Below are 22,938 nucleotides of genomic sequence, written 5' to 3' on the forward strand. Positions count from 1 at the left end.
TTTCCAATAACTTCCAACAGGATCCAGGAAGACTTGGCTATAAAACATTCTGTAAAATAAGAATGGGCACTTACGGAGAGGGAATAAGCTGAAATCTGAGAAGGCTCCAGGAGATCCAGAGCTTTTCCAGCCTGGGGGATGCGGTTGTGCACACAGAGTGCAGAGCCCAGCCCCTGGCACACAGGCACTCAAAATAGCCCTTCTTATCATTTGTAAAATCAAACTATGTTATGACGTACACACACACATTACCTGTTTTTTAATGTTTTAGTAACGTCGGCATGTGGGGATTTAGGCTAAGTGGGGTTTTTGAAACCACCCCGTGGTGCTAATCTTCCAAAGCAGGCCCTTCCTCCCGTGGACATGCGTGGGTTGCAGTGAGAGCTGCTGAGCCAGCCGAGGCCCCGGGCGGCTGTCGTCCTGCTGCATGCCTGCTTCCACTCGGCTGCTTTATTTCTTTGGTGGGAGCCACTCTTGTTAGCGTGTTGGAGCTGGGAAGACTTCTGGCTGGCTGGCAGCCGTGGGGCGTGGAGAGGTCCTGCAGCCTTGGGTGGGCTGACAGTCCAGCACTGCTCCCGTGTCCAAATGACTCGAGTCGTGACCTCCTGTTGGCTTTAGGTCCATTTTGGGCACAGGTGGGGCTGCTTATGTGTAGAATACCCAGAGTGGAAGACCAGGAGGTGACCTGCCTGGTAACCGAATGGCTGTGTGGAGCAGGAGCTGCACGTGCAAGCACCCTGGTGTGTTCCCAGGTGGCCCGGCTCACGCAGCGCCGCCGTGGGCTGAACAGGGAGAGGAAGCTGAGCGCCACGTGCTGGGCAGGCACCTTGAGGGCGTCGTCATTTACACCTCTGCGAGGCAGGGATTGCGTTTCCCTTTTTACGGGTACCTACCCGAGTGACTTTCTCAGATGGCGGAGGTGGGGTCCGAGCTCAGGGAGAGCTGATTTTTAAAGCTCACCCCTTTTTGGTGACTCTAGGTTTTCTGTGCGGCCTTCCCGTCAGGTCTTACAGAAGGACGTTTGTGGACCACAGCCATGTTTTTCTGCAACGTTACTGGTCTGTGAGATAAAAATAAAGTGAATGGATTGATTTAGCACGAGTTTCTTAAAGCCAGGTCCGTAGCCGTCGGTCTCCATAGAGAGAGATGTGTGAACTTGGCTCCCTGAGCGGCCCCAGGCACAATGCACTCGAAAGGACAGGGCCCTGGCCCCTCCTTCCCGCGAGGACGGAGCATCAGCAGGTGGAACCAGTTGCAGCGTGAAGAATTTCCGTGAAAGTGAGGGAAAAACTCCTGGCCTCAGGAGTTCAGTGCTGGGGTGAGCGGGCCACATGGTGTCCTGGGGGCGCAGTAAGCAGGGAGCTCATTCAGCAGGATGACTCGACCTCACTCAGCAGATAAGAATTTCTCCGCTTCTGTGTCTTGGGACAGCTAAGAGATGCAGAAGACACCTCCAGCCTAGAGACAGACATAACCAGCCGCCACTGTGTGGAGTAACCAGGGCGTGGACATTAGCTCTGGCTGCGCAGTGGTCACCCTGGAGGCTGCAGGGTGCTTTGAACCAGGAGGGCACACAGCCCAGAGGGGAAGGAGGGCGGGCGGCTCTGTCTGCAGGGCGTGTGGGTGCGCAGGATGAGCCTTCAGCTCACTAGATCTGGCCTTTCGGGCGACGCGGAAACAAGCTCGTGGTGAAGGGTACAGCTCAGAGCGCGGGGATGTGGGGAAGCTCGGTGCTCTCCGCTCAGCTTGTCTTCTGTTTCTGGGAGCGTCTTGGTATTGGGTGGGGGGCATGCGCGTCATCGAAAGGAAGCGGAAGAGGGCCTCACAGGGGCTCGCCGGCCACGCCTTACACGTGCACTCTGGGGACCCGGCCACGCTCTCCAGCGGGGAAGGCAGGAGCCAGCGGCCTGGAGGACCAGGGTCACATCGGAGCAGGAGGGAAGGGGGTGGGGAGTGGGGGCCCAGGCGGGAGGAGAAGTCACACGGGCAGCAGGCGGGCAGCCCAGGCGTCCACTCTGGAGGCTCTGGGAAGGCAGCACCACGGGTTACTCATGGCCTTCAGCCCCGCTTCGTGCTCCTAAGTCCAGTGAGTCAGGGAAGCGAAGGGCCTGCTGCGCTCATCTCAGGGTTATCGACTCAGAGCAGACCTTGCGTAGGTATCCTGCAGTCTCCCACTACTGCCCAGGGCGAGGGCCTTCGGGACGCCACCTGACTGCACATCTGGATGTGGCCACGTGGTGTCTTCCCCTTATCGTGTGGTCCCACAGTGGCCCAGCGTGCAGGTTCAAAACTTACAGCTCTGTGACCCCAGGAGAGCTGCTTAGCCTCTCGGGGCCCCACTTTTCTCATCTGTAAAATGGGGAGTCTAGCGGTGCCCACCTCTGGGTTTTTGTGAGCCCTGAGTGAGCTAGCGCCCAGCACACTTAGACCAGTATCTGGCCAAAGTAAATACCAGCTGTCAGCACTGGCTGTTACATAACGCCTGACTGCCCCCCGCGTCCTGCTGGGTTATTTTCCATAAATTCTCTCAATCATTCCTCACAAGGCCCGGGAGATAGGCATTATCGATCTGTTTTACAAACGAGAGGTCTATTTCTAGTTCCCTCTGTGAAGTTTTAGACCCCCTTCACTGGCTCTGTTCTATTTCTGTCCCTGCTGCACACTGTTCACGCTGTGGGAGCCCTGCCAGGGAGGAGGAACCGAGTCCTCCGGCAGCTGGGTTTGGACTCTGCAGAGCCCGGCGTGCTCCCGCTCTCGTTATGGGGAAGGGGTCCAAGCCAGCCTCACAGTCCCACCCGCAGGCCTGGTGACACATGCGCTGGGTTTTTTTGTTTGTTTGTATTTTTTAAGGCTGCGTTGGGTCTTCGTTGCTGCGCGCGGGCTTTCTCTGGTCGAGTTGCGGTGAGCGGGGGCTACTCTTCACTGCAGAGCACTGGTTTCTCATTGGGGTGGCTTCTCTTGTTGTGGAGCACGGGCTCTAGGCACACGGGCTTCAGTAGTTGTGGCGCACGGGCTCAGTTGCTCCGTGGCATGTGGGATCCTCCCGGACCAGGGCTCGAACCCGTGTCCCCTGCATTGGCAGGCGGATTCTCAACCACTGCGCCACCAGGGAAGCCCCAGGGGAATTTTTTTTACGTCATAAACCTTGGCAGTAACGAGCGTGGTGGATGTGGATGCTGCTGTGTCCATCTAGTTTTCTGAGCGGGACGCCTTGGAAATAAGCAAGTGCAGCCCCTGAAGAGGCAGGAGGAGCCCCTCGCGCCCCCTGCACTGGGGACGTTATGAGGGTCAGCGGGCTGGTGCCCACAAAGCCTGCCGCTTCCTGGGTCAGGTGACCCCACCTGAGCTGCTGCCTGCTGGTGCAAACATCTACTGTGTCCCTCCGACCAAAAATCTCCTCCAAGAAATCCTTGTTTTGTTTTTTGTTTTTTCCCTAATAAAATAAAATAATAAAACGAGCAGAACATCTCTTCAGCTGGGCAGTCAGTTCTTCCTCTGATGAGTCAGCATGTCTGGGAGAAGGGTGAGCAGGAAGGAGGCTGACGTTTTCTCCTTCAGCCAGGCCAGGCCGAGTGTTTTACGTTGGTCCCCTTCGTTCTCCCGACGGCCGTGTGCCCACCCTGCAGGTGTGCAGATGGAGGTGGGAGCGGGTCTCAGCCGAGGCCGAAGTCCTGCAGGAAATAGGTGGGGATGAGTCCTTTGCATCCCAGCACCGGTCTCTGTCTTCGAAGCACGTGAGGCTGCTGGCCCGTTTCCCGCCCACCCTTCCAGGGGCCTCTGCACAGTGTGGGTCCACGAATGGGCTCGCTGTCCAGCGGGTGAGTGAGGCAGAGCCCATGACAGGGGCTGCAGAGCCCCTCAGCGTATTTTCACATACCTTCTCTCATCTCATCTCCAACCCCATCGAGGAAGCGCCAGTGCCCCCGTTTCACAGGTGGAGAAACGGAGGCCCACAGAGGTGCAGGAGCCAGCTCACGGGGGCTGCAGCGTGAACCGGCCTCCAGGCTGCAGGTAGGACCCCCTGTGCCGTCGGAGAAACATCCTCACCGAGGACAGTGCCAGGCAGGACCCAGAGCCTTCCACACCTGTTTTCTTGTTTACCTTGCGATTCCTCTGTGGTCAGTGGTTTTAGGATTGTCCCCCTTTTACAGCTGAGAAAACTGAGCCCCAGAGAGGTCAGTCACTTAAACAATGAACAAGCAGAGGAATAAAGAGAATCGGTTATTTGATGGAGGGCGAGTTCCGCTTTGTCAAACCCAGGCACAGGTAGAGCGGCTGGCTTGTAAATGCCGAGGAGCTCCGCAGCGTGCTCATCTCAGGGGCGGCACGTGCTTTACTGGGAGCTGCCCCGCCTCCCAGGCTGGATGCCAGGCAGGCCATCTGCTCCCGGGGCCGGGCCGACAGTCGCCCTCTCCCGGAATGGGAGCGACTGGCTCCCGACTGGCTGCAGGCGGCGAAGAAGTTCCAGGAAGAAGATCCTCGCCAGCGTCTTCTGGAGCCTCGTTCCCGCCGCTGCGGGTATTGCCTTGTCTGCATAAACGGCCTCGCCGACGTTCCGCTGCCATCCTTTGTCGGGGATGCAAACACGAGGGGAGGAAGGAGGGAGGGGATCGCCTTCCCTGGCACCTGCTGGGGGCCTGGCCACGCGGGTTCCTCGGCAGACGTCGTCCCCTGCCTCCCTGCTCTGTTGTCCACAGCAGCTCCGGGGGCTTCAGGAAGTCAGATCGGGTCACTGCCCTGCTCGGTCCCACCCTCTGCATGCAGAACCCCCGGCTCTTCGCAGCAACGTCCACATGGGAGGCCTTCTCTCTGGGCCTGGGGTGGGCAGGACCCTGCAAAGGACAGCTCTCATTCCCACCACGCCTGTCTCTTTCTCGGCCTGCCTTCCCGGCCGCTCCCTCCAGGGCGGATCAGGCTCCCTGCAGCCCCGCTGTGTGTTCACGGTGCTTCTCACAGCACACGCTGACACCTGTGTTCTCTGCTGAGGCCTGTCTTTCCCACTGGACTGTCAGCTGTGTGAGGGCAGGGGCAGTGCTGTTCGTCCGTCTCGTGTCCCTGGGGCCTGGCACGTGGTTAAGCCTTGAGTCAGTATTTCTGGGTGATCTCAGTCAAAGGACTGCCGTTGCTGCCATCCTGTGAGTGGCTAGGGGCCTTGCCCGGGGTCACGAGCGGCAATGCCGGGAATCAAACCAAGTTGTCCTGGCTTCAGACGTTGCTCCCTGTTCACAGCCTTGAGTGAGGCTGGTGTTTATTTACTTGGCATGCTGGTTCCACAGTGCTGTTTCCCAGAGCTGAAATGTAATCACGGGGTCTCGTGAAACCCCAAAGGAGCAATGCCAAGTGACGGCCAGCATGCAGTGGTGAATGTGCTGGGGGGGGTTCCCTTTTCCCCAGAGACACAGCGTAAACACGCAGCTCGGGAAATGGCTGGATGTTCCCGTGGCAGCCAGGTGGGGACCTGGGAGGGGCTGGGGCCCGGCCTCAGGTTTAGATCGCAGGACGGGACAGTGAGCAGGGGCTCCACCTACAGCAGGCCTGGGGGTGGGGGAGGCAGGAAGGTCTCCTGACGGGTGGGTGGGGCGAGGCAGAGGGACACCCCGGGCATGAGGTCTGAGCCTGTGGGATGCGGTGGGCAGAGGGATCCAGGCTCCAGGGGTCTTGCAGCGTGTCAGCACATCCTTCCTAAGCTCCTGTGTGTGCCGGCATGTTCCTCAGCTGAGAACTTGGGCATAAATGAGATCAGTGAGACCTCTGCTCTGGAGAGTACGTGCCGGCCAGGGGTCGGGGAGGCAAAGCAAAGCGTGGCCGTGGACCAGTGATTCAGATGGTGTCGCGTGCTGAAGGGACCCTTCACCTGAGGTGGTCAGAAAAGGCCTGAGACCCAAGCGACAGTCCAAGCACAGTCAGAAAAGAGGGGTCCCCAGAGAGGCCTCAGTTGGCGCAGGGGTTCCGTGCCGGCGCCCACCTGCCTGGCTCTCGGGAGTCGACTGTGTACACCTCTCCCCAGCACCGTGTCCAGTGGTGTCACGTTAATAACTTGAAATCCGCTGTGCTGAGAGCATTTACACCGTGGAAACTGGCAAACCCTACAAATGAGGACCACTCCCTACGGTTATTAAACATTTAGCAGTGCACCCCGATCTGCTTATCTGAGCGCTAGGAAGAAGGGTAGCCCTCGGCCGAGGGGAGAAGGGAGATGAGGGCGTGACCACGGGGCCTGTAGCTTCTCTCTGACGCAGCGAGAAGTCTCATGTGACTGGATCTTCACTTTGCTAGACGCATTCTACAAAATAAAGGCTCAGGTCCAGGGAGCAGGGAAGTGTGGGGAGCAGGAGGGCAGACTGATGTTTCAGAATTGGGGTCCAGGTGAGAGCTGAAACTAGCAACTAAGGGGAACCCACTCAATGGCAGCAGCAGCTTAGGACCAGTCGAGGCCAGTGCCGGAGGACGTGTCTGTGGAGAAGCCTGGCCTGGGTCTGGGGGGGGCGAACGTGCAGGTGCTGCCCATCTGTGCGTGCGTGCGTGCGTGCGTGTGTGTGTGTGTGTGTGTGTGTGTGTGGCGGCAGCATGCCTCAGAAGCCTCTACAGCGATCCAGATAAGCCTGTGGTTTACCCAGCATGTCCCTCCGGGAGATAAGTGGCCCCAAAAGTCTCCATGCCAGAAGGGCTGCTTTCTCGCCACTGGGGATCCCACGTGGCGTCTGAGCAGCATCGTTGGCCGTACTGCACGTGGTGAGAGATGCTTCTCTGCCTCGGCCACACAGCGGAACCTCTGGGGCACTCTCCCACCCAGACCAGTTAACCAGAGCAGCTTCCGGGGGTGGGACACAGCCTTGGCACTTTGGAAGGCTCTGCAGGTGATTTCAGGTGTGGCCCGAGTTGAGAACCGCTGGGGGAGAAGTTGTTCCTGTACAGTAAGAGCACCCGTTCTCCCACACGTTGTGTCCAGGCTGGGTTCTGTTAACAGACAGTTCCAGGCATGGTGGCAGTGATGCCGTGTGCCACTCCTGTGGATGCAAACTGAGACCCTGAAGTCCTCCTCCACCCAGTGGATCCTGGCCGCAGGGAGAGGCTGGCTGTCACGTGACCCGGCTTGTCTGTCCGCGTTAGCTGTGGGCTGAATTAATCCAGCAGCTGCCACGTTCCCCAAGGATGTTAAAGTGCTTGAGCTGCCCCTTCTGGGAGCACAGCCCCTCGTGCCGACGGCAGATGATGGCTCTTTAGAGGTTCCAGCCATGCTCTGGGTAGCTGAGGGACATCCCATCAGCCGACCCCGGAAGTGTCAGGTAGGCAGGTGTAATCTGCCCAGATTGACGTCTGATCAAGCAGAGGTGGCTGGACATTCCGTGGAGCAGTGAAGAGGGTGTGAGATGTCTGCTGTATTTTAGGAAAAGGGCAGGGAGGACAGATGCAGAAGGAAACTGAGGTTAGTGCTGGGGCTTTGTGTGCTGCTCAGAGAATAAAATGCGGGGTGCAGAGGGGAGCTGCAGAGAGAACCCAGGAGTCTGCTCGCTCACCACGTATGTGCCAGTGCCACTAGGCTGGGGCAGCAAGGTGGACAAGGCTTCTGGCCTCTTGAGCTGACCTCGAAGTGGAGGAGAGAGCCAGGAACCGAGTGAGCAAGTGAATAGCAAAGCAGTGGCAAACTGTGACGTGCAGTGTGGGCCCAGTGTAAACAAGGACAAACTGTGATGTGTAGTGAGGGCCCAGTGTAAACAAGGGCAAAGTGTGAGGTGCAATGAGGACCCAGTGCAAACAAGGGCAAAGTGTGACGTGCAGTGAGGGCCCAGTATAAACAAGGGCAAACTGTGATGTGCAATGAGGGCCCAGTGCAAACAAGGGCAAACTGTGATGTGCAATGAGGGCCCAGTGTAGGTCAGAAAGGTCAGAGGGACAGAGGCCGCTCCAGGAGACGTCTTCCATGAGTCCCAGGCACGAGGAGCAGCCATGGGAGGTCTGGGGGAGGATGCTCCGGGGAGACGCGCCAAAGACCCTGAGGTGGGAGGAGCTGGTGCTGCTGAAGAATGGCCGGAAGCTCCTCGCGAGGACGGGCGGTGAGCAGGAAGGGGCCGAGGAGTGGTGAGACAGGAAGGGACAGGGCGACCTGTACTCTGGGCCTGCTGGTTGCCCGCTGGAGACCTGGAAGCCGGGTGGTGACATGCTCTGCTCTATATTTTACCCAGTTGTGTGACCTCTCTGGTTTTCACTCTCAGCTGTAAAGAAGGTAAGGGTAGGATGATTATGAGGGTTAGTAACCTGTATGTGGACTTAGCGGAGGAACTGTCACATGGTGAATGCTCCGTGAAAGGGCAGCTGCTTTCCTCCCCCTCCTGCCCCCTCTCCCTCCGCCCTCGTCTTTATGGGCGTGGCTCACAGGAGTTCCTCCCTCCCCTGAAGGGGACTCTAGCCTCCCTGGGCTGCATGCTGAGTACTAGACTGGGCAGTTGTATATTCAAGAATCTGAGTGCCCTCCTGTAACCCTCCACTGCTGGGTCACTCTGGGGTGAGCCGCGGTGTGATGGGGGCTGCTGTCTGTGTCCGCAGGTGGGCTCACCACATGGAAGGCTTTCGGCGGCTGGGGGACTGGGCGCCCAGCCAGGCTCTGCTTCCAGGCCTGAGGCTTCCACCGCACAGATCTTGGGTGCGAGATACCGTGTTTATTTCAGAACGTCACAGCCTCTTCCTTCCTTCCTTCCTTCATTCATTCAAACCGCATTTGCAGAGTGCCAGCTGTAGCTCAAAACCGTGCCAGCCACAAAGAGGCAGTGAGAGGGAGAGGGAGAGAGAGAGTGAGTCAGTGTGTCCTCAAGGAGGTTACAGCCAGCGGGGAGGGCAGCAAGCCGCTTGGCCCCTGCTGGGAAGAGAGTGTGGAGCCCAGAGGAAGCTGTGGAATCTCCCTCAGAGGAGGGGCCCTGAGCGGGGCCTGGAAGGGAGGGAGGAGGGAGCCAGGTGGGCAAAGGGGGGAAGGGGAGAAAAGGTGCACACGGAGCACAAACTCCAGCAGCTGAGGGCAAGCACGTGTGAATGGAGTTATCCGCACGACAGTGGGAAGAGCTGTCTGTCGGCACAAGTGACAGAAAACCCAGTGCCTGCACGGCACAGCCAGGAGCAGGGCTGGGAGTGTGCTGGCTTCAGGTCTGGCTGGGTTCAGGGCCCAGACAACACCGTTAGGACTGGGTTCCCCCTACGTGCCTCTCCTCTCTTGGGTTGACCTGTCCTCTAGGGTCGGCTCCTCCTGGACCCATTCACTTGGCTGGAGCCACTTGAGCCAGTGACTGCGGCTGCGACCCTGGTGCCCTGATTGGCTCAGGTCTGGCCCCTTGGGTGGGGCCGATGGAGGACCCGCCATACGCCAGCACCTGCAGAAGTGAGCTCCCGGGACTCCCTCAGCCCCCGGCTGGAGACACTGTTGTGGTGACTGTTCTATAGGAACCGGCTCCGTTCTGGGTGACCCTGAAGCCCATGTTTTAACAGCGTGCCCTCTCACTTAGACCCGTGATTTAGTGTTTGACTCTCCGCTGATGTGGCCGGAGCCCTGCCCCGCCCTGGACACGGCCTCCATGGCCTGCACCTTCCTAACAGCCGTCTCTCATCCCTGCAGGGCCCTGGTCTTTGTGTCCCACGGAGCGGGGGAGCACTGTGGCCGCTACGACGAGCTGGCTCGGATGCTGGTGGGGCTGGAGCTGCTGGTGTTCGCCCACGACCATGGTGAGTAGCCCGGGGCTGAGCCCCCGCTCCGGGGCGCCCCCTTCCAGTCCTCCCTCCTCCTCAGTTTTCCACTTCTGATTCATGCACTGAAACTGGGAAAAGACGTTCTCCACGGGATGTTTGTAAGTAAAAAATGTGCAGTTATGTAAACAAAAAATGTGTCTGACCAGCAGTTTCTGTTGAGTGTGGGATTGAATGCAGGCTGATTAGAAACCTCCACTGAAAAGCCCCCGAGTCGGGAGGTGTTTGTGTAAGAACTTGCCGCAGGCCAAGTCACCCTCTCTCACGTTTATAAAGCGCTCTCTGCACAGAACGTGCCCTGGTTTCCCCCACAGGACTTCAGACAATGCCATGCTCTCAGCGCGAGTGCCGTACACAGCCCAGCGCGGCCTCAGGATGCTTCCAAAGCATTCAGACCAGAACAGTAAGGGTCTCAAGGGCCGGGTGGTCATGAGAAAACCCCGAACACGGGCACATTCACAAGCACATACAGATGCACGCACACATGTACACACACGTCCCCAGGCCAAGTCTTTGATTCTTCATCCGTAACAAAATCCATAGTAACCATCAGAATTTGTTGCCTAAATCAGTATGTAGTTCCTTAATCGTTTGGGTGACCTTCTCTGTGGCTGGGAAGGCTCCCAGTCGAGATCTTTCTTTGTCTAACAGTCTGAAGAATGAAGAGTTCCTTGTGATGGACCATGGTGATTTCTCACCGCTTCAATGTAGAAAGCTATCATCCTGGCCCAGATCCAGAAACGTTGCTTCCGTTTTATCTGATAGGGAAATAATTAAGTGAAAAGAGGGGCAGGGGCGAAGTGACAGGCCTGGGAGTCCTTGCGACAGGAGGGAAAGCTTGCCTGGGGCGTTTTATATATAAGGAACTGCAGTTTGGTCTACCAAGAGCCCTTTTTCAGCCAGATTTGTGCAAGGGTCCTCATAACTGAGAATATTGGCTAAATTCTTTCTTACTATGGTCATAATGTTCTGTAGTGCTTTGCAAACAGTCCCAGTGATATTTGTGAGACTGTTTGAGAGAGAATATTCGAGGATTATCCTGATTTTCACTGTGGGACTGTCATTATTTACTTTGACACCTTCTACACTGTAAGGCCCATGATAGGAATGACTTTTTTCCTATCGCATTTGTCTCTGTTAACGTTTGGTGAAGTGAGCTGAACAACATGGGGGCATTCTGAAAGAAAAGAATGTTTGTACTATGCAAACACGAAACACCTCCAACGGAATTTTAAGTTACCTGCTTTTAATCTTGAGGTCAACTACCCTCTTATCAGCTGCCTTTGGCCAAATCTGTGGGGAGAAGTAACTGTCGTGCCTTATTTATGTTGTGTGGCCGTAGAAGTTTGAAAAACAATATGAAAAGCCTTCTTTTTTAGACTAAAGAGAGAAAAGAAACAGCCTGCCTTTTGGTGTTTCCAAATTACCATCCAGATCTGAGGCCTGGCTCTCTGTGACAGTCTGAATATAGCTCAAAGCTGGTTGTTTGCGTTCACCTGTTTTAAGTTCCTTGATTGATCAGTTTCTTCCAGTGACTCATGGGAAATCTCTCTGGCAAGTGCCTGTGGGAGGTGTTTTATTCAAGAAATGAACCCAGTGTGACTTTGGTTGTCTAGAGATGAGTGTGGCTGTGGCTTCCTTAGTGGGAGAAAGCAGGTGCTGGGCTGCCTTTGTGGGGTCTTGTGCCGGTTGGGGAAGCAGACACTGGTGGTTACGCCCTGTGCCTGGTGGCTTCTCGCAGAGGTGTGGAGGGGAGCGGGGGGCGTGGAGGGGCTTGAGCCCAGGCCTGCTGGTTCTGCAGCCCAGCCTCCCTTTATCACACCGCACACGACTTGGTGTTCACACAGGCATGAAACCTGCAGAGAGGTGCTTCATTCTTTCCCGCATAGCTTTTAAATTTAAATAAAACCTCTGTGGGGAAGATGTCAGGGCATTTATGGGGCCAATTGGAGGGATACAAAGATTAAAAACACCGAGCAAAAACACCTCTCAAGGCCCCAGGGCCTCGCCAGTGCCAGGCTGGCCTAAACCTCCCCGTTTCCAGTCCTGCTGTCGGTTGTCATCTGCACTCCTGTGCTTCCGGGGGGACCTGCCCCCCAGATGACAGAAGGGCCGCGACGCAGACACACCTGGGGCCAGGTGTCTACTGGACTGCAATTCCAGCCGTGGGCCTTAGACGCCTAACCATTCTGAGCCTTAGTTTTTTCATCTACCAAACGGGCCAGACAGTGCAGTGATAGAATAAAGTAAGGCATACGGGGGCCCAGGGGAGGGTGGTTCCTCTTCCCCATCACTCTGCCGGCTCCTAGACCCCCTCCAGCCCCAACGGGGACACCGAGGCTGGGAGCCGGGGTGCCGGGTTCTTGGGTCCCCTGCCTGGCTGCAGAGGCTGCGGTGAAGATCGGCTGAAGGATAGATGGAAAGTGCTTCACAAAGTAAACAGATACCAAGGGCGGTTTCGTGGCTGGTTTCTATGACACAATTTGTAGAAACACGGGTTTCTACAAATCCTATGCTAACTTGATTTTAAGTTAAATCTCCTTGCTCAGCTGTGCTCCAGTAAGAAACCTGGAGACGCTGGGTTGGGTGGTCTGGCTGGCAGCCTGGTGTGCACAGCAAGGTGCTCAATTAGCATCCCGCTTACCTTTGTTTTCTATTATTTTTTTTTTTTTCCGGTACGCGGGCCTCTCACTGTTGTGGCCTCTCCCATTGCGGAGCACAGGCTCCGGCCGCGCAGGCTCAGCGGCCATGGCTCACGGGCCCAGCCGCTCCGCGTCATGTGGGATCTTCCCGGACCGGGGCACGAACCCGTGTCCCCTGCATCGACAGGTGGACTCTCAACCACTGCGCCACCAGGGAAGCTCCTTTGTTTTCTATTTGACCTTTGAATTTTACAGGATGGCCTCCTGGGCCTGCAGGGCTTTGCCAGAAATGAGAATTATATTCCTGCCCTTTACTGAGTGCCACCTGCATGCCAGGCTCTGACCAAGGCCCTTTTCGTGCGTTATTTCCTACCCCTCATAACAGTTAGTCAGAGGTGAGGGTCTGAGGCTCTCCTTGTCCACCAGAGCACACGTACTGGTCAGGGGCTGTTTGACTGCATCAGACCCCTGACCTCGCTAGCTTAACAAACAAAGGTTTATTTTTCTCCCGTGACATGAGAAGGCCGAGGCGGCTTCGGGACACCACTGTGCCATCCACGCCCAAGGCTCCCTCTGTAGCTTTGCTCAGCTGTTCTCACTGCATGGCTTTCATGCCCACGGGTACCGGCTCCAGCTCCCGGGCTCAGCAGGAGGCAGTACAGAGCTCCCCGTCGTGTTGCAGCTACACCGCAGGTTCCAGGACAGCATCACACGGCCAAGCCCAGCTGCAAGGGAGGCAGGAGATCTAACTTGTTTGCTGCGTGTTTGCTGGTTCGGGCAAAACAGGGCCCGGTCGCTAAGCAAGGCACCCAGGACGGACGCTAAAGCACCGTCTCCTCTGACAGCCGTGCTTCCAGGCGTGTTCTTTAAGAGAGCGTTTCTCGTCCGTCTCTGCTTTATATATTTTCTGAGTTATGTTTAGCTCACAGTGTCACCTTTCTGTGTGCTTTCAGAAGGTTTAGATGTGAAGGTTATTATTAGGATCATAAGTATGTAGCGGTGAAGGTTGCTAATCGTGCATTAAGCTTGGGTCAGGTCCTGTACAAGGAGCAATGCACGGACATAGGCACTGGCATCCTGATGGCCGAGGGACCTGTCCCCCCAGCCCCCTTAAGCAGCCCCGTGAAGCGCTCAGCTTTGTCCTAGTACTTGTACCCTGAGGGGTACCTCTTCCTTTGGTTGGAGGCAACGGAAACTGACTTACGGTGTCCTGTGCTCGCTTCTCCCTCAGCCCCACAGCCTTCTCCTTGCTGTGCAGCCCAGGCCTGAGCAGAGAGTAGAGGCATCACCAGTGTTTGCTGAATGAACGAAGGAGTGTATGACCCGGCATAGATCAGACCAGAGATGCTGTGAATATCAGCAAACACTCACATGAAAGTGTCAGTGTCAGCAGGGTGGAGAGGACCCAGCAGAGGGACCAGGACTCGGTCTGGTGGCTAAGGCTGGGGCAGGGCTGCTGTCGACTGGAGCTGGGGCAGAGGAGCCTCGAGGCCTATAACTCAGGTGCTCGAGGCGGGCTTGGCCACCCAGAGGCACACGGCTTCCCAAAGCCTGGCAGGTTGGCGAGGTTCTGGGTCTTGTCGGCTGAGTAGAGGAGCCTGAGGGGAGAAGAAAGGGTGTAGAGGAGGGGCCCATAGCTGAGAGCCATGGTCCTCTCCGGGGAGGCCCCTGAAACACTGCGGTGGGGTTCTTGAAAAATACCGATGCTGGGGCCCCTCACTCCACAGAGACTCTGATCTCTCGGGACTTTGGTGTGGCCGTGGTGTCAAGACCTTTGAAATCCCCCAGGTGAGTCTAACGAGTAGCTGAGGTTGAGAACCACCGTTCCAGGCAGAGGAGGCCGTACGGTACTGGCACAACTCAGATGCATGGGATCACATGCTTACGTCCTGTTCAGATGGGACTCCCGGCCCGAGGGTTTAGCTGGATCCTGGAGTCTAGCCCCAGGAACGGAGGGGGAGCCAGCCCCTGGCCTGCGAAGCTCAGGGCTCTGTGGTGAGACCCTGTGGACGCTCGGGAAGGACGCTAAGCAGGGAGTAACCCCCGGCGAGATGGGATCCAGGGCAGGGCCAGTGAGGGAGGGGGCGGCAGGCAGAGTTGGGGGAGCTTCCGCGAGGTCTGAGCAGGTGGAGAACCAGGGGTGGGAGTTTCTGTGCTGTTCGAAATACAGCACCGAGGAAGCCCGGCCTCTCGTTCACGCCGTCCCTGGTCACCAGCTGCTCACGGTGACTCACTGGAAACCCCTTGGAGCAGTGGTATGAGCAGGGGAGAGGGGCCGGAGAGGCGGGCAGCCTCCAGTCCCACCTGCCGCTGGGGCGGGAGTGTTGGGAGGACGTGGGCGGCGGGAGCCCTTCCGTCTCCAGCACAGCAGCTCCAGGCCCTTCCCATGAGCAGCCTCCTGACTCTGCACCGTGGTGCATTCAGAGTTACATTGGTGGGGCCCGAGTTGCCCTCTCTTTATTTACGGAGTATCAAAGAACCATTCCTAACTGATTAACAGTGAGTTAATTATCTGCAAATATTTGAGGGAAAGTGTTAAAGGCAGTTTGTATGTGTCTTATTTATATTTTAACTTTTTAAAAAAACTCAGACAGGGCTGGGGTGTATGTGAGAAGAGGAAGCTCTGGGGGAGTGTCTGTGGGCGGCAGTTAAGCCTGACTCTCTTTGGTGGGAGCCCTGCCCAGTCAGAAGAAGAGTATTCAGGAAATTCAGGGGAGAAGAAGCTACCTGTGTGTTTTCCACACAGGGAGAGTTTTGAGTCAAGGCCCCTTGCGGGATCTAGTCTATAATTGCTGTCAGTTACACTCATATGTCCTGTCTCCAGTGTTTGAACACGGTGCACATTTTCTTGCTGTAGTAAACATGAGAGTGAGATGGATGGCACGGGGCCCCACCCGCAGTGGGTGCAGGCGGCAGACGCAGAAGGCAGGCCCCGGCCGCCTCTGGGTCCCTTCCAGGCCTTCGTGGTCCCTCCTCCTTGCCCTTCTGTATTCACGTTACACATCCCCAGACCTGCCAGCTTGGATATCCGTCTCTGACATGGGATTGTTTGGGATTGACTCTTTCTTGCGTAAAGCAAAAACCTTCGTGAGCCTCCGTTCGCTCATCTGTAAAATGAAGGTGATGATGACGATGATACTAACAACAGTGAAGTTACCTGTGGCTGAGACAAAGTGAGAGAGATGGGGTTCACACCTGGGGGAAGCCAGGGTCCCGGGAAGGCTGGTGGAAACCCAGACGGCTGGGCCCACCCCCGGATTTTCAGCTTCAATTGGGCAGGTTCCAAGAAGTGGGCCAGGGTCACCACAGGTGTTTCTTGGGTAGAACTTACTTTAAATAAGGTGCAGTGTCGGGAATTCCCTGGCAGTCCAATGGTTAGGACTCCGCGCTTCCACTGCGTGGTCGGGGAACTAAGATCCTGCATGCCATGTGGTGCGGCCAAAAAAAAAAAAAGTGCAGCGTCAGTGTCGTTAAACTTGGAAGTGGAATATCTGCAGTCAGCAGACTGGGCCTGTCCTGCAGCAGATACAGCCCGGGGACCTCCCTTGTGCAGTCTGTGCTGGGCGTGGGCTGCAGAAATGACACAGACCCGGGTACCTACCTCCAGAGCCTCCCAGGGCAGGGAAGGCGGCAGGTACCCTGGGCCTCTGGTGGAAGTGTCCCTGGGGGTAAAGGGGGACGGGTCTTCCCTGGAGGGTGAGCATGGGGAGAGGCTTCAGAGTACACGACTCCGGTGACCTTAGACAGGGCACTAAGCCTCCCCGAGCCTCCGTTTCCCCACCTGTGACTGAGTCAGAGCATCTGCCTGGTGAGGAAACATGATGTAGAGCTGCCGGGTGCATATCAATATCAGTAGATATCGGCGCTGCCCCCCGCCCACCCCCAGACCCCTGCTCTCTGCGTCCCCAGACGCAGTCTTCAAGAAGAGGACCTCGTCCCTCTCCCTGCAGACTAGGGGCGTGCTTCCCATCTCCTCTGAAGCAAGGGGCTCACACTCCCCATTTTATTTAAGCCGAACTCCACGTCACCCTCGATGGGACCTCTATAGGGATGTCCCTGTCACCGAGCACCCTCTTTATCACCATCTGGGGGCATCCGTTTATTGTGTCCGTTCTTTACCCACTACTGATTCCATTTTTAAAGACATTTAGGGGACTTCTCTGGCGGTCCAGTGGTTAAGACTTCGCATTCCAGTGCCACGAGTGCAGGTTCGATCCCTGTTCAGGGAGCTAAGATCCCACATGCCTCACGGCCAAAAAACCAAAACAAGATAGAAGCAATATTGTAATAAATTCAATAAAGCCTTTAAAAATGGTCCACATCAAAAAAAATTTTTTTAAAACAATGAAGAGAAATAAAGACATTTAGACAGTGATTGCTGGGGAAGGTGCCCTGATCAATTCACACGTGAAGCAGGTGACAAAAACATGCAGCCCTTTTGAGGGTTAGAGGCAAGTTTTGGTCTGAATCCTGCATCAGGCTCAGCGTGAGGGGCTTTGAGAGCCACATGGATGCTTCTGGAAGCCCAGTGCCGTCTTTTCTTGTCTCAGGGCAGGAAGTACCCCTGTTACCTTTCTAAAGGAATTTCCTCCAAGGGAGTGTTTGTTCACTCAAAACTACTCACCTGACCCCGAGGTGGAAATATTTGAGGCTTTCTGGTAAGGAGAAAACAGTCTCCACTCTCCGTCTCTGGAGGAAGCAGTTTCTGGAGTGTTCAGGTGTGTCATGTGTTGGAGGAGAACAGTCGAATTACCTACATGTGGTGCTGTGCTAAAAAGGAAAAGTGGATAATTCTAGGGAAGGGAGTTCTTCTCAGCACCATGGATTCTCTGTCCACAGGTCAGGAACTGAGAGAAGATGGACCTCATTTTAACGTATATGTAGGTTATATTTGAAAGTAGAGCAAAACATGTACCTTGGTATCTGGAAGACTTGAGTTCAAGTCAGTTCAACCACTTACTTGCTGTGTGACTCTGGACAAATTACCCAAGCTCCCTGAACCTCAGTGTTCTCATCTACAGCAAGAGAAGGATCAAAGTCTCTACCTACCCCATAGGGTCAGTGAAGGGACCAAGTGAGGTAGTGCATGCAGAGGGCCTGGCCCCGTGTGGGGACTGGACACCCGACACCCACACCGGCCCCACCCCCTCAAGTGCAGGTCACTAGGGTAAGGGAAGCAGGGAAGAACGAGACAGCCAGGGCAGGGGGACGGTCCCTGCAGAAATGGCTCCAGGTGAGCTGAGACTTGAATGACAGCTGGGACTCCATCCAGGCAGAGGTGCAGAGGCACAGAGGCCTGGGCAGGACGCGGTCATGGGCTTCCCCGTCACGAGCTAGGCACCACGAGTCAGAGGCGTGTCCTCCTGCATTAAAGGTGAACATCCCAAGCTTTGGGGAGGCAGAGGCCAGGTCACGTAGTAGGAAGGGCATGCGGGTTCCCTGCACCATCCAGGATGCGGACGGTTGAGAAGAGAAGCCACGATTGGGCTGGGTGACCAAAGCCTGGGGCTTGGGGACCATCAGCTGCTCGGGAGGAAGGGAACCTGCTGCTGCCAGAGCCTCACGGATGGCCTGGACCAGGGTGCCGAGCAGGGCTTGGCTGCTTCAAACGGATCAGCTCCTGGGTCTCTACAACCACCGTCAAGCAGCTTGGTGCTGCCCACGTGGCCAAGGGAATTTGGAGGCCTGGGTAGCGTCAGCCACCTCCTAACGTACTGCTTTGTGTGGGCGCTGGACCAGCGTGTGCCCACGGCTGCAGCCTACCCGGCGGCCCGGCCACCTCCAGCACCAGCTGCGGGCCTGCCACTGCCCACCGTCCCGCCAGGTGTCCCTGCGCCGGGTCCCCTCAGTGCTCCTGCAGCAACTTCCAGCAGAGGAAGTTCTTCTTCACGGTGCCTTTTCGGCTGTCTGTCCACGCGTTGGCCTCTTAGCTCCTCCAGCTTTGGAGGCGGGACTTTTTCTCCTGGTCACTCCCTGAGGGGAGGTGTCATGACTGGGAAATAAGGAAGCTGAGTGGCCCCCTGAGGTCACTGCCCTCCTCTCTCCAGTCGGGGCCCATCCTTGGGGGGAGCGAGATGGGGAGAGACGGGGTCGGGGGAAGGAGGATGCTGGAGGAGACCCCACGGAGGGCAGGGTCATGGGCGCAGAGGTCAGAGCAGAGCAGGAAATGGACACCAGCCCGGGCCTGCACCGGGTCAGCAGCAGGACACGTCCGGGGCCCTTGTGCTTGGACAGCAGAGGTCCCCGCCTGGTTTGGGCAGGAAGGAGGGGGCCTCGTGGCCTTCAGTGTCCGGAGCCTCCCGTTCCAGGCTGAGTCAGAGCTGTCCTTGGCCCTTCAGAGCCTACAGCCGTGGACGGGCTGCTGGCCAGGCGGCCCGGGAGGGTGGTGCCTTTAGCTGTCAATTTATGACACCCTTGGTCACGGGCGTCTTAAAAACGAGCTTTGGAGGTGTGCGCTCTGGGCCTTTTCTTCCCAGGCAGCTGCTCCCTGGCTGCTGGGTTCGTGTGCTGGCAGCCCTGGCGACCCCCGAGCACGCCAGCCCGTGCCCTGCATCGCGCTCCATGAGGCCAGCTCCTCCCCACCGTGTGCCAGACGCCTTCTAAATTGAAAGTCTGCACCCGCTTAGGTAACAATTACTTTGGATTATTTTTTCCCATCTGCAAACACTGAGTCTTTTCCTGAAGACGTTCAAGTCGGGTGTCCCCAGTGTTAGGGACCCACAGTCTCTTCCAGCGCATGTGAGACCAGGGGCCGGGAGCGGCCAGGGTGAGAGGCAGGACCTGGGGTGATCGCCTGGGTTCAAACCACCAGGCAGGTGGTGTGGTCAGGGACGCGACCCGCGGCCCCCCTTCCTTGTGAGGTGGGGTTGCTGGCGGTGGTGCCTGGAGGCAGAGCTCCCACGGTCGCCACCCGGGAGGCCCGAGAGGGAGCAGGCCTGGCCCAGGGGAGCCCGGCAGGGGTGGCGCGGGCCCTCCACGCGGACTCGTGACTGAAGCTGAAATGGTGATTGCAGCTGCCGTCCTCATTGGGCCCCCGACGAAGCCGCAGGCCGCAGCAAGCCTGCAGGGACGGCCCGGCTCCTCGATTGAGGCGCGGTGGGTGCGGGTTCAGGACCCCACCCTGACCAGCAGGCTGGGGCCGGGACCCAGGTCCCCCACACGTCTCCCAGGCTTGGAAGCTGCCGCTGCCCTTCAGTACGCTAACACTAGAAGTAACTGGCTGCAGACGGGCCAGGAAGAGGAGCCACCGAAAGAAATTGTAAAACAGTGGGGCCAGAGCCGGCTTCCTTGGGGCGTGTCCCTGGGGAGGCCACGCTGACTGCCCCGTGGGGGCTGCCTGGGGTAGGGGCCTCGTCCCTGTTCTGTGAGCTGGAGCCTTTCAGAAGTGGGAGCACAACAAGGCCCGGTCCCACCAAGGGCTAAAAATAACTACTGAGATGCCGCCAAGGGCCAGGGCCTCTGGGAGAGGGGGAGCAGCCGGCGGGTTCCCTCCCCCCACCCTGGGAAAGGACCCCATGTGGCAGACGAGGTGCTTCACAAGTACCTGTTACCCACCTGCAGATAATAAATGCCCAGCTGCGCTTACCGCTTTCCCGAGGGTGTCTGTAGCCTTTGCTTAATTTCGCTGCACACGTTGCTCTCAAGGTAGCAAGAGGGATCTTCACTCCATTTCCCAGGTGAGGCAACGAGCTGGGCGGGCCAGGACCAGAACCAGAACTCCTGCTCACAGCTCTGGGAAGCGCCCTCAGTGCCTTGATTTCTGTCCCGTTAGCCGTAAGAGGAAGAAGTCAGAGGCCACCGAGGAGCCCAGCGGGATACTCAGAGCAGGGGCATCTCATGGACAAGCACCCTGGGGGCACCTCGCGTATTCAGCACCTGCCTGGACATCTGCGAAGGAAGCTCTGCGTGTGAAACCTGGGCGAGTCGGAGCTGGAGAGCTGGGCTCCCAGGGGCCAGGCCGGAGAAGTGAGTTTGCAGGACACGCTGGGACGGAGGCGGCCTGAGTGGCTGCACCCAGGCTCTGCCCCAGACGAGCTGTGTGCCAGGCCTCTCTGGGCCTCTGCCTCTGCAAAAATGAGACCAGCGAAACTTGCGGCGTGAGCTGGACCTATGCAGGACATGCTCGGAACCGAGCGTGAAGTCGGGGTGCAGTCTCTGCCCGAGGCCACTGCACAGTAGCAGCTTCCCCAGGAGGACCGTGGGCTCCTGCCCTGATTCTGGAAGCAGAGGGTGGGCAGCAGGGGCCCTGCCGGCTGGAGCTGGAGGAGCCCTGGAGAGACCCCCGTCCCTTAGCATCTCACGCCCACCCAGATCCAAGCCAGCCAGCCCGACACAGCAGTGTGGAGGAAGGGGGTTGCCTGGTGAGCCCCAGAAAGCAGGCAGACTGGTCATCACCTCCCGGGGGACGACCCCCACACTGCAGGCCCCTCTCAGCGTAGTCAGCCACAAGCACGCACCCAACTGTAAGCGCCAAGACAGCAGCCCAGTGACCCGCTTCCTGGGTCCTGCCCGGAGCCTCGTCCGTAACAGGGTCTCGGTGAGCATCTGTGAATTATGAGGCAGTTGACTAAAAACGATCGTTTCTCTGGGTTTGCCCAAGTTCAGGCTCACGAACGTGTGTGTGTGTGTGTGTGTGTGTGTGTGTGTGTGTGTGTGTGTGTGTGTGAATTTGAACTAGAGGATGGGCCCTGTTTAAAGAAAATCAAATAACGCTTTCCCACTGGGGAACATCCGTCATCTCTGTGCTAGTATTTTCTTCCATGGATCACCCCCCATTTAACCCTTGCAGCGGTGTGGTGAGACAGCCAACGTGCCCATGGAGGAAGCCAGCTCGCTCAGAGATGGAGAGTAACTTGCCCAAGTCAACACAGCCAATGCGGGGAAGTGGGGGAGGAGCAAAGCTGGATTCAAATCCCCACACTCTTTGCCTTGCTAAGACCTTGACTTTTGGAAAACTGCTTTGGAGTGAGGTGTCGCAGGCCCTGTCAGACCGGCGATGGCTGTGAGCAGCCTGGCTTGGAGTGCAGTCCCCAGGCAAGCGGCCCTGGGGTTTCTGCACCTCCCAACAGACAGAAGTGCCCGAGCAGCTCCAGGAACAGCTTATGACGCGCAGTCTGTCGGGGGAGGGGTGCCAACTCCCCACTGAGCCCTCCGCCAGGGCTCTGCTCGAAGATGCCCTGACCCCCACGGGTGGCACGCAAGCTCAGCCAATGGACAGAGAGTGTTGGGCCGATTCCAGGAGTGGAAACGCAGTCCTTCTGCCCCTCGATTCCTCAGAGACGGCGTCGCCGCACTTCCCACACTGACTGCATCCTCTGAGCACCACGGGGGCGGGGCTCCCCGTTTTCAGGGTGAGCCCAGCCTGGGCGAGCTTGGTGTGATGCTCCAGAGGGACGCGGCTCGGGGCCTGGCCCCGTGTTTCTGGCTGTGTGGCTGGGACAGTCCAGTCTCTCTCTCAGAGCCACATTTTCCCCATCTGTGGTGGGCCTGAGGCTTCCCCTAGAGACCATAGATCACTGCAGCCAACACAAACTCCGTGTGCAGTAAGCGCATGGTTCTTCCCCTCCGCTCCGCTCTGCTCTCGTTAGGAGCTTTGAGACGCCCTCCCTGCCCCGCTTGCTCCTTCCTTCAACACAGAAAACCAGGTTGGCTGGCAGGGGCCGGCTGCCTTCCCCAGAGTCGTGGAGAAGGGCCGGATCATTCTGGCACCGTAATAGTAATTATTTCTTTCCTCGGCTGTTGTGCAGATGTCGCCAGATCGGAAAACTTGCTTAGAGCGTTTATTCAGTGGAAACTTCCTCTTTTACCAAAAAAGGAGAGGAATCATCTGTGGTGCTTCATCTCAAGGTCCAGGGACAGAGTCCAAGGTCTGGGGGGCGGAGGGAGGGCTGGGCTGATCTGGAGCAGCTCAACCCCTCCTTTTGTCCACCGACCCGCCAAGCAAGAGCCCCTGAGGTCATGCGGCTCCCGGGCTTGAAGCATCTCGGAAAAACAGCACCGTTTCTGTGAACTAAAGTTTCTCCAAGCGGGAGAAGCTGCCGTGAGATGTGAGGACGGGCCCGTGATGAGATTTCTAAATGGCGCAGGTGGACACAGACGTCCCTCTCGAGCTCAAGACCCAGGACAGGGATGAGCTGACCTCTACTGAACACGCTGTGTGCCGGGCACGACACTGAGGGCTCTCTCTCACATCTGTGTGGGGACAGGTCCGGACACAGTTGAGACGTTGGCTGGTCTGCCGGGACCCGCCTGACGCCGTGCGTTTCCCCTGCCGCTGTCACAGAATAGGGGACCATTTGAAGTAGCTGTAGGGAGCCTCCTAGACCATCCTCACCTGCGAGGACACCATTCACAGTTTGAAGCTAGTGTGTTTATACACATTTTCAAGTTTCCCCTTTAGCGATAGCTTGTCATCGGCATGGTAAATTGACTGGTTTTCCCATAAAGTACGTCTGACTTTAAGGCCTTTTTAAAGAGTGATCGAGAAAAGAAAACTGTAAGTGATGTCCCCACTCTCCGTGCTCCAACAGCAGAACTGCTGAGAGCACAGAGGATGCTTTGTCTCCCA

At 57.3% G+C, this 22,938-nt stretch overlaps 1 protein-coding gene and 1 long non-coding RNA gene across 9 annotated transcripts in view; one reads left to right on the forward strand and one right to left on the reverse strand.

The window, feature by feature from the left end:
• The window catches only part of MGLL (monoglyceride lipase), a 276,564-nt gene that overhangs the window by 198,372 nt on the left and 55,254 nt on the right, over positions 1–22,938 (forward strand). For 4 of the 6 annotated variants that reach the window (XM_067755704.1, XM_067755703.1, XM_067755705.1 and 1 more), the window contains one exon: positions 9,602–9,708. In XM_067755704.1, the coding sequence (XP_067611805.1) occupies positions 9,602–9,708 (107 nt within the window). Of the gene's footprint in view, positions 1–8,542; positions 8,950–9,601; positions 9,709–22,938 lie in introns of those variants that run through there. The other 2 variants (XM_067755700.1, XM_067755701.1) reach the window with 1 other exon arrangement.
• Positions 12,854–18,813, reverse strand: LOC137232850 (uncharacterized). Of its 3 annotated transcripts, XR_010947217.1 has the most exons (6): positions 16,989–18,813; positions 16,491–16,616; positions 15,703–15,789; positions 15,214–15,478; positions 13,743–13,969; positions 12,854–13,096 (listed from the first exon to the last, which is right to left on the reverse strand). It is a non-coding gene; the product is annotated as an uncharacterized lncRNA (long non-coding RNA). The 3 variants fall into 3 exon arrangements; XR_010947215.1 differs by having other exon boundaries at positions 12,854–13,969; XR_010947216.1 differs by lacking the exon at positions 15,214–15,478 and having other exon boundaries at positions 12,854–13,969.

The sequence above is a fragment of the Pseudorca crassidens genome, chromosome 10 (genome assembly GCF_039906515.1).
Source record: "Pseudorca crassidens isolate mPseCra1 chromosome 10, mPseCra1.hap1, whole genome shotgun sequence".
NCBI classification, from domain to species: Eukaryota; Metazoa; Chordata; class Mammalia; order Artiodactyla; family Delphinidae; genus Pseudorca; species Pseudorca crassidens.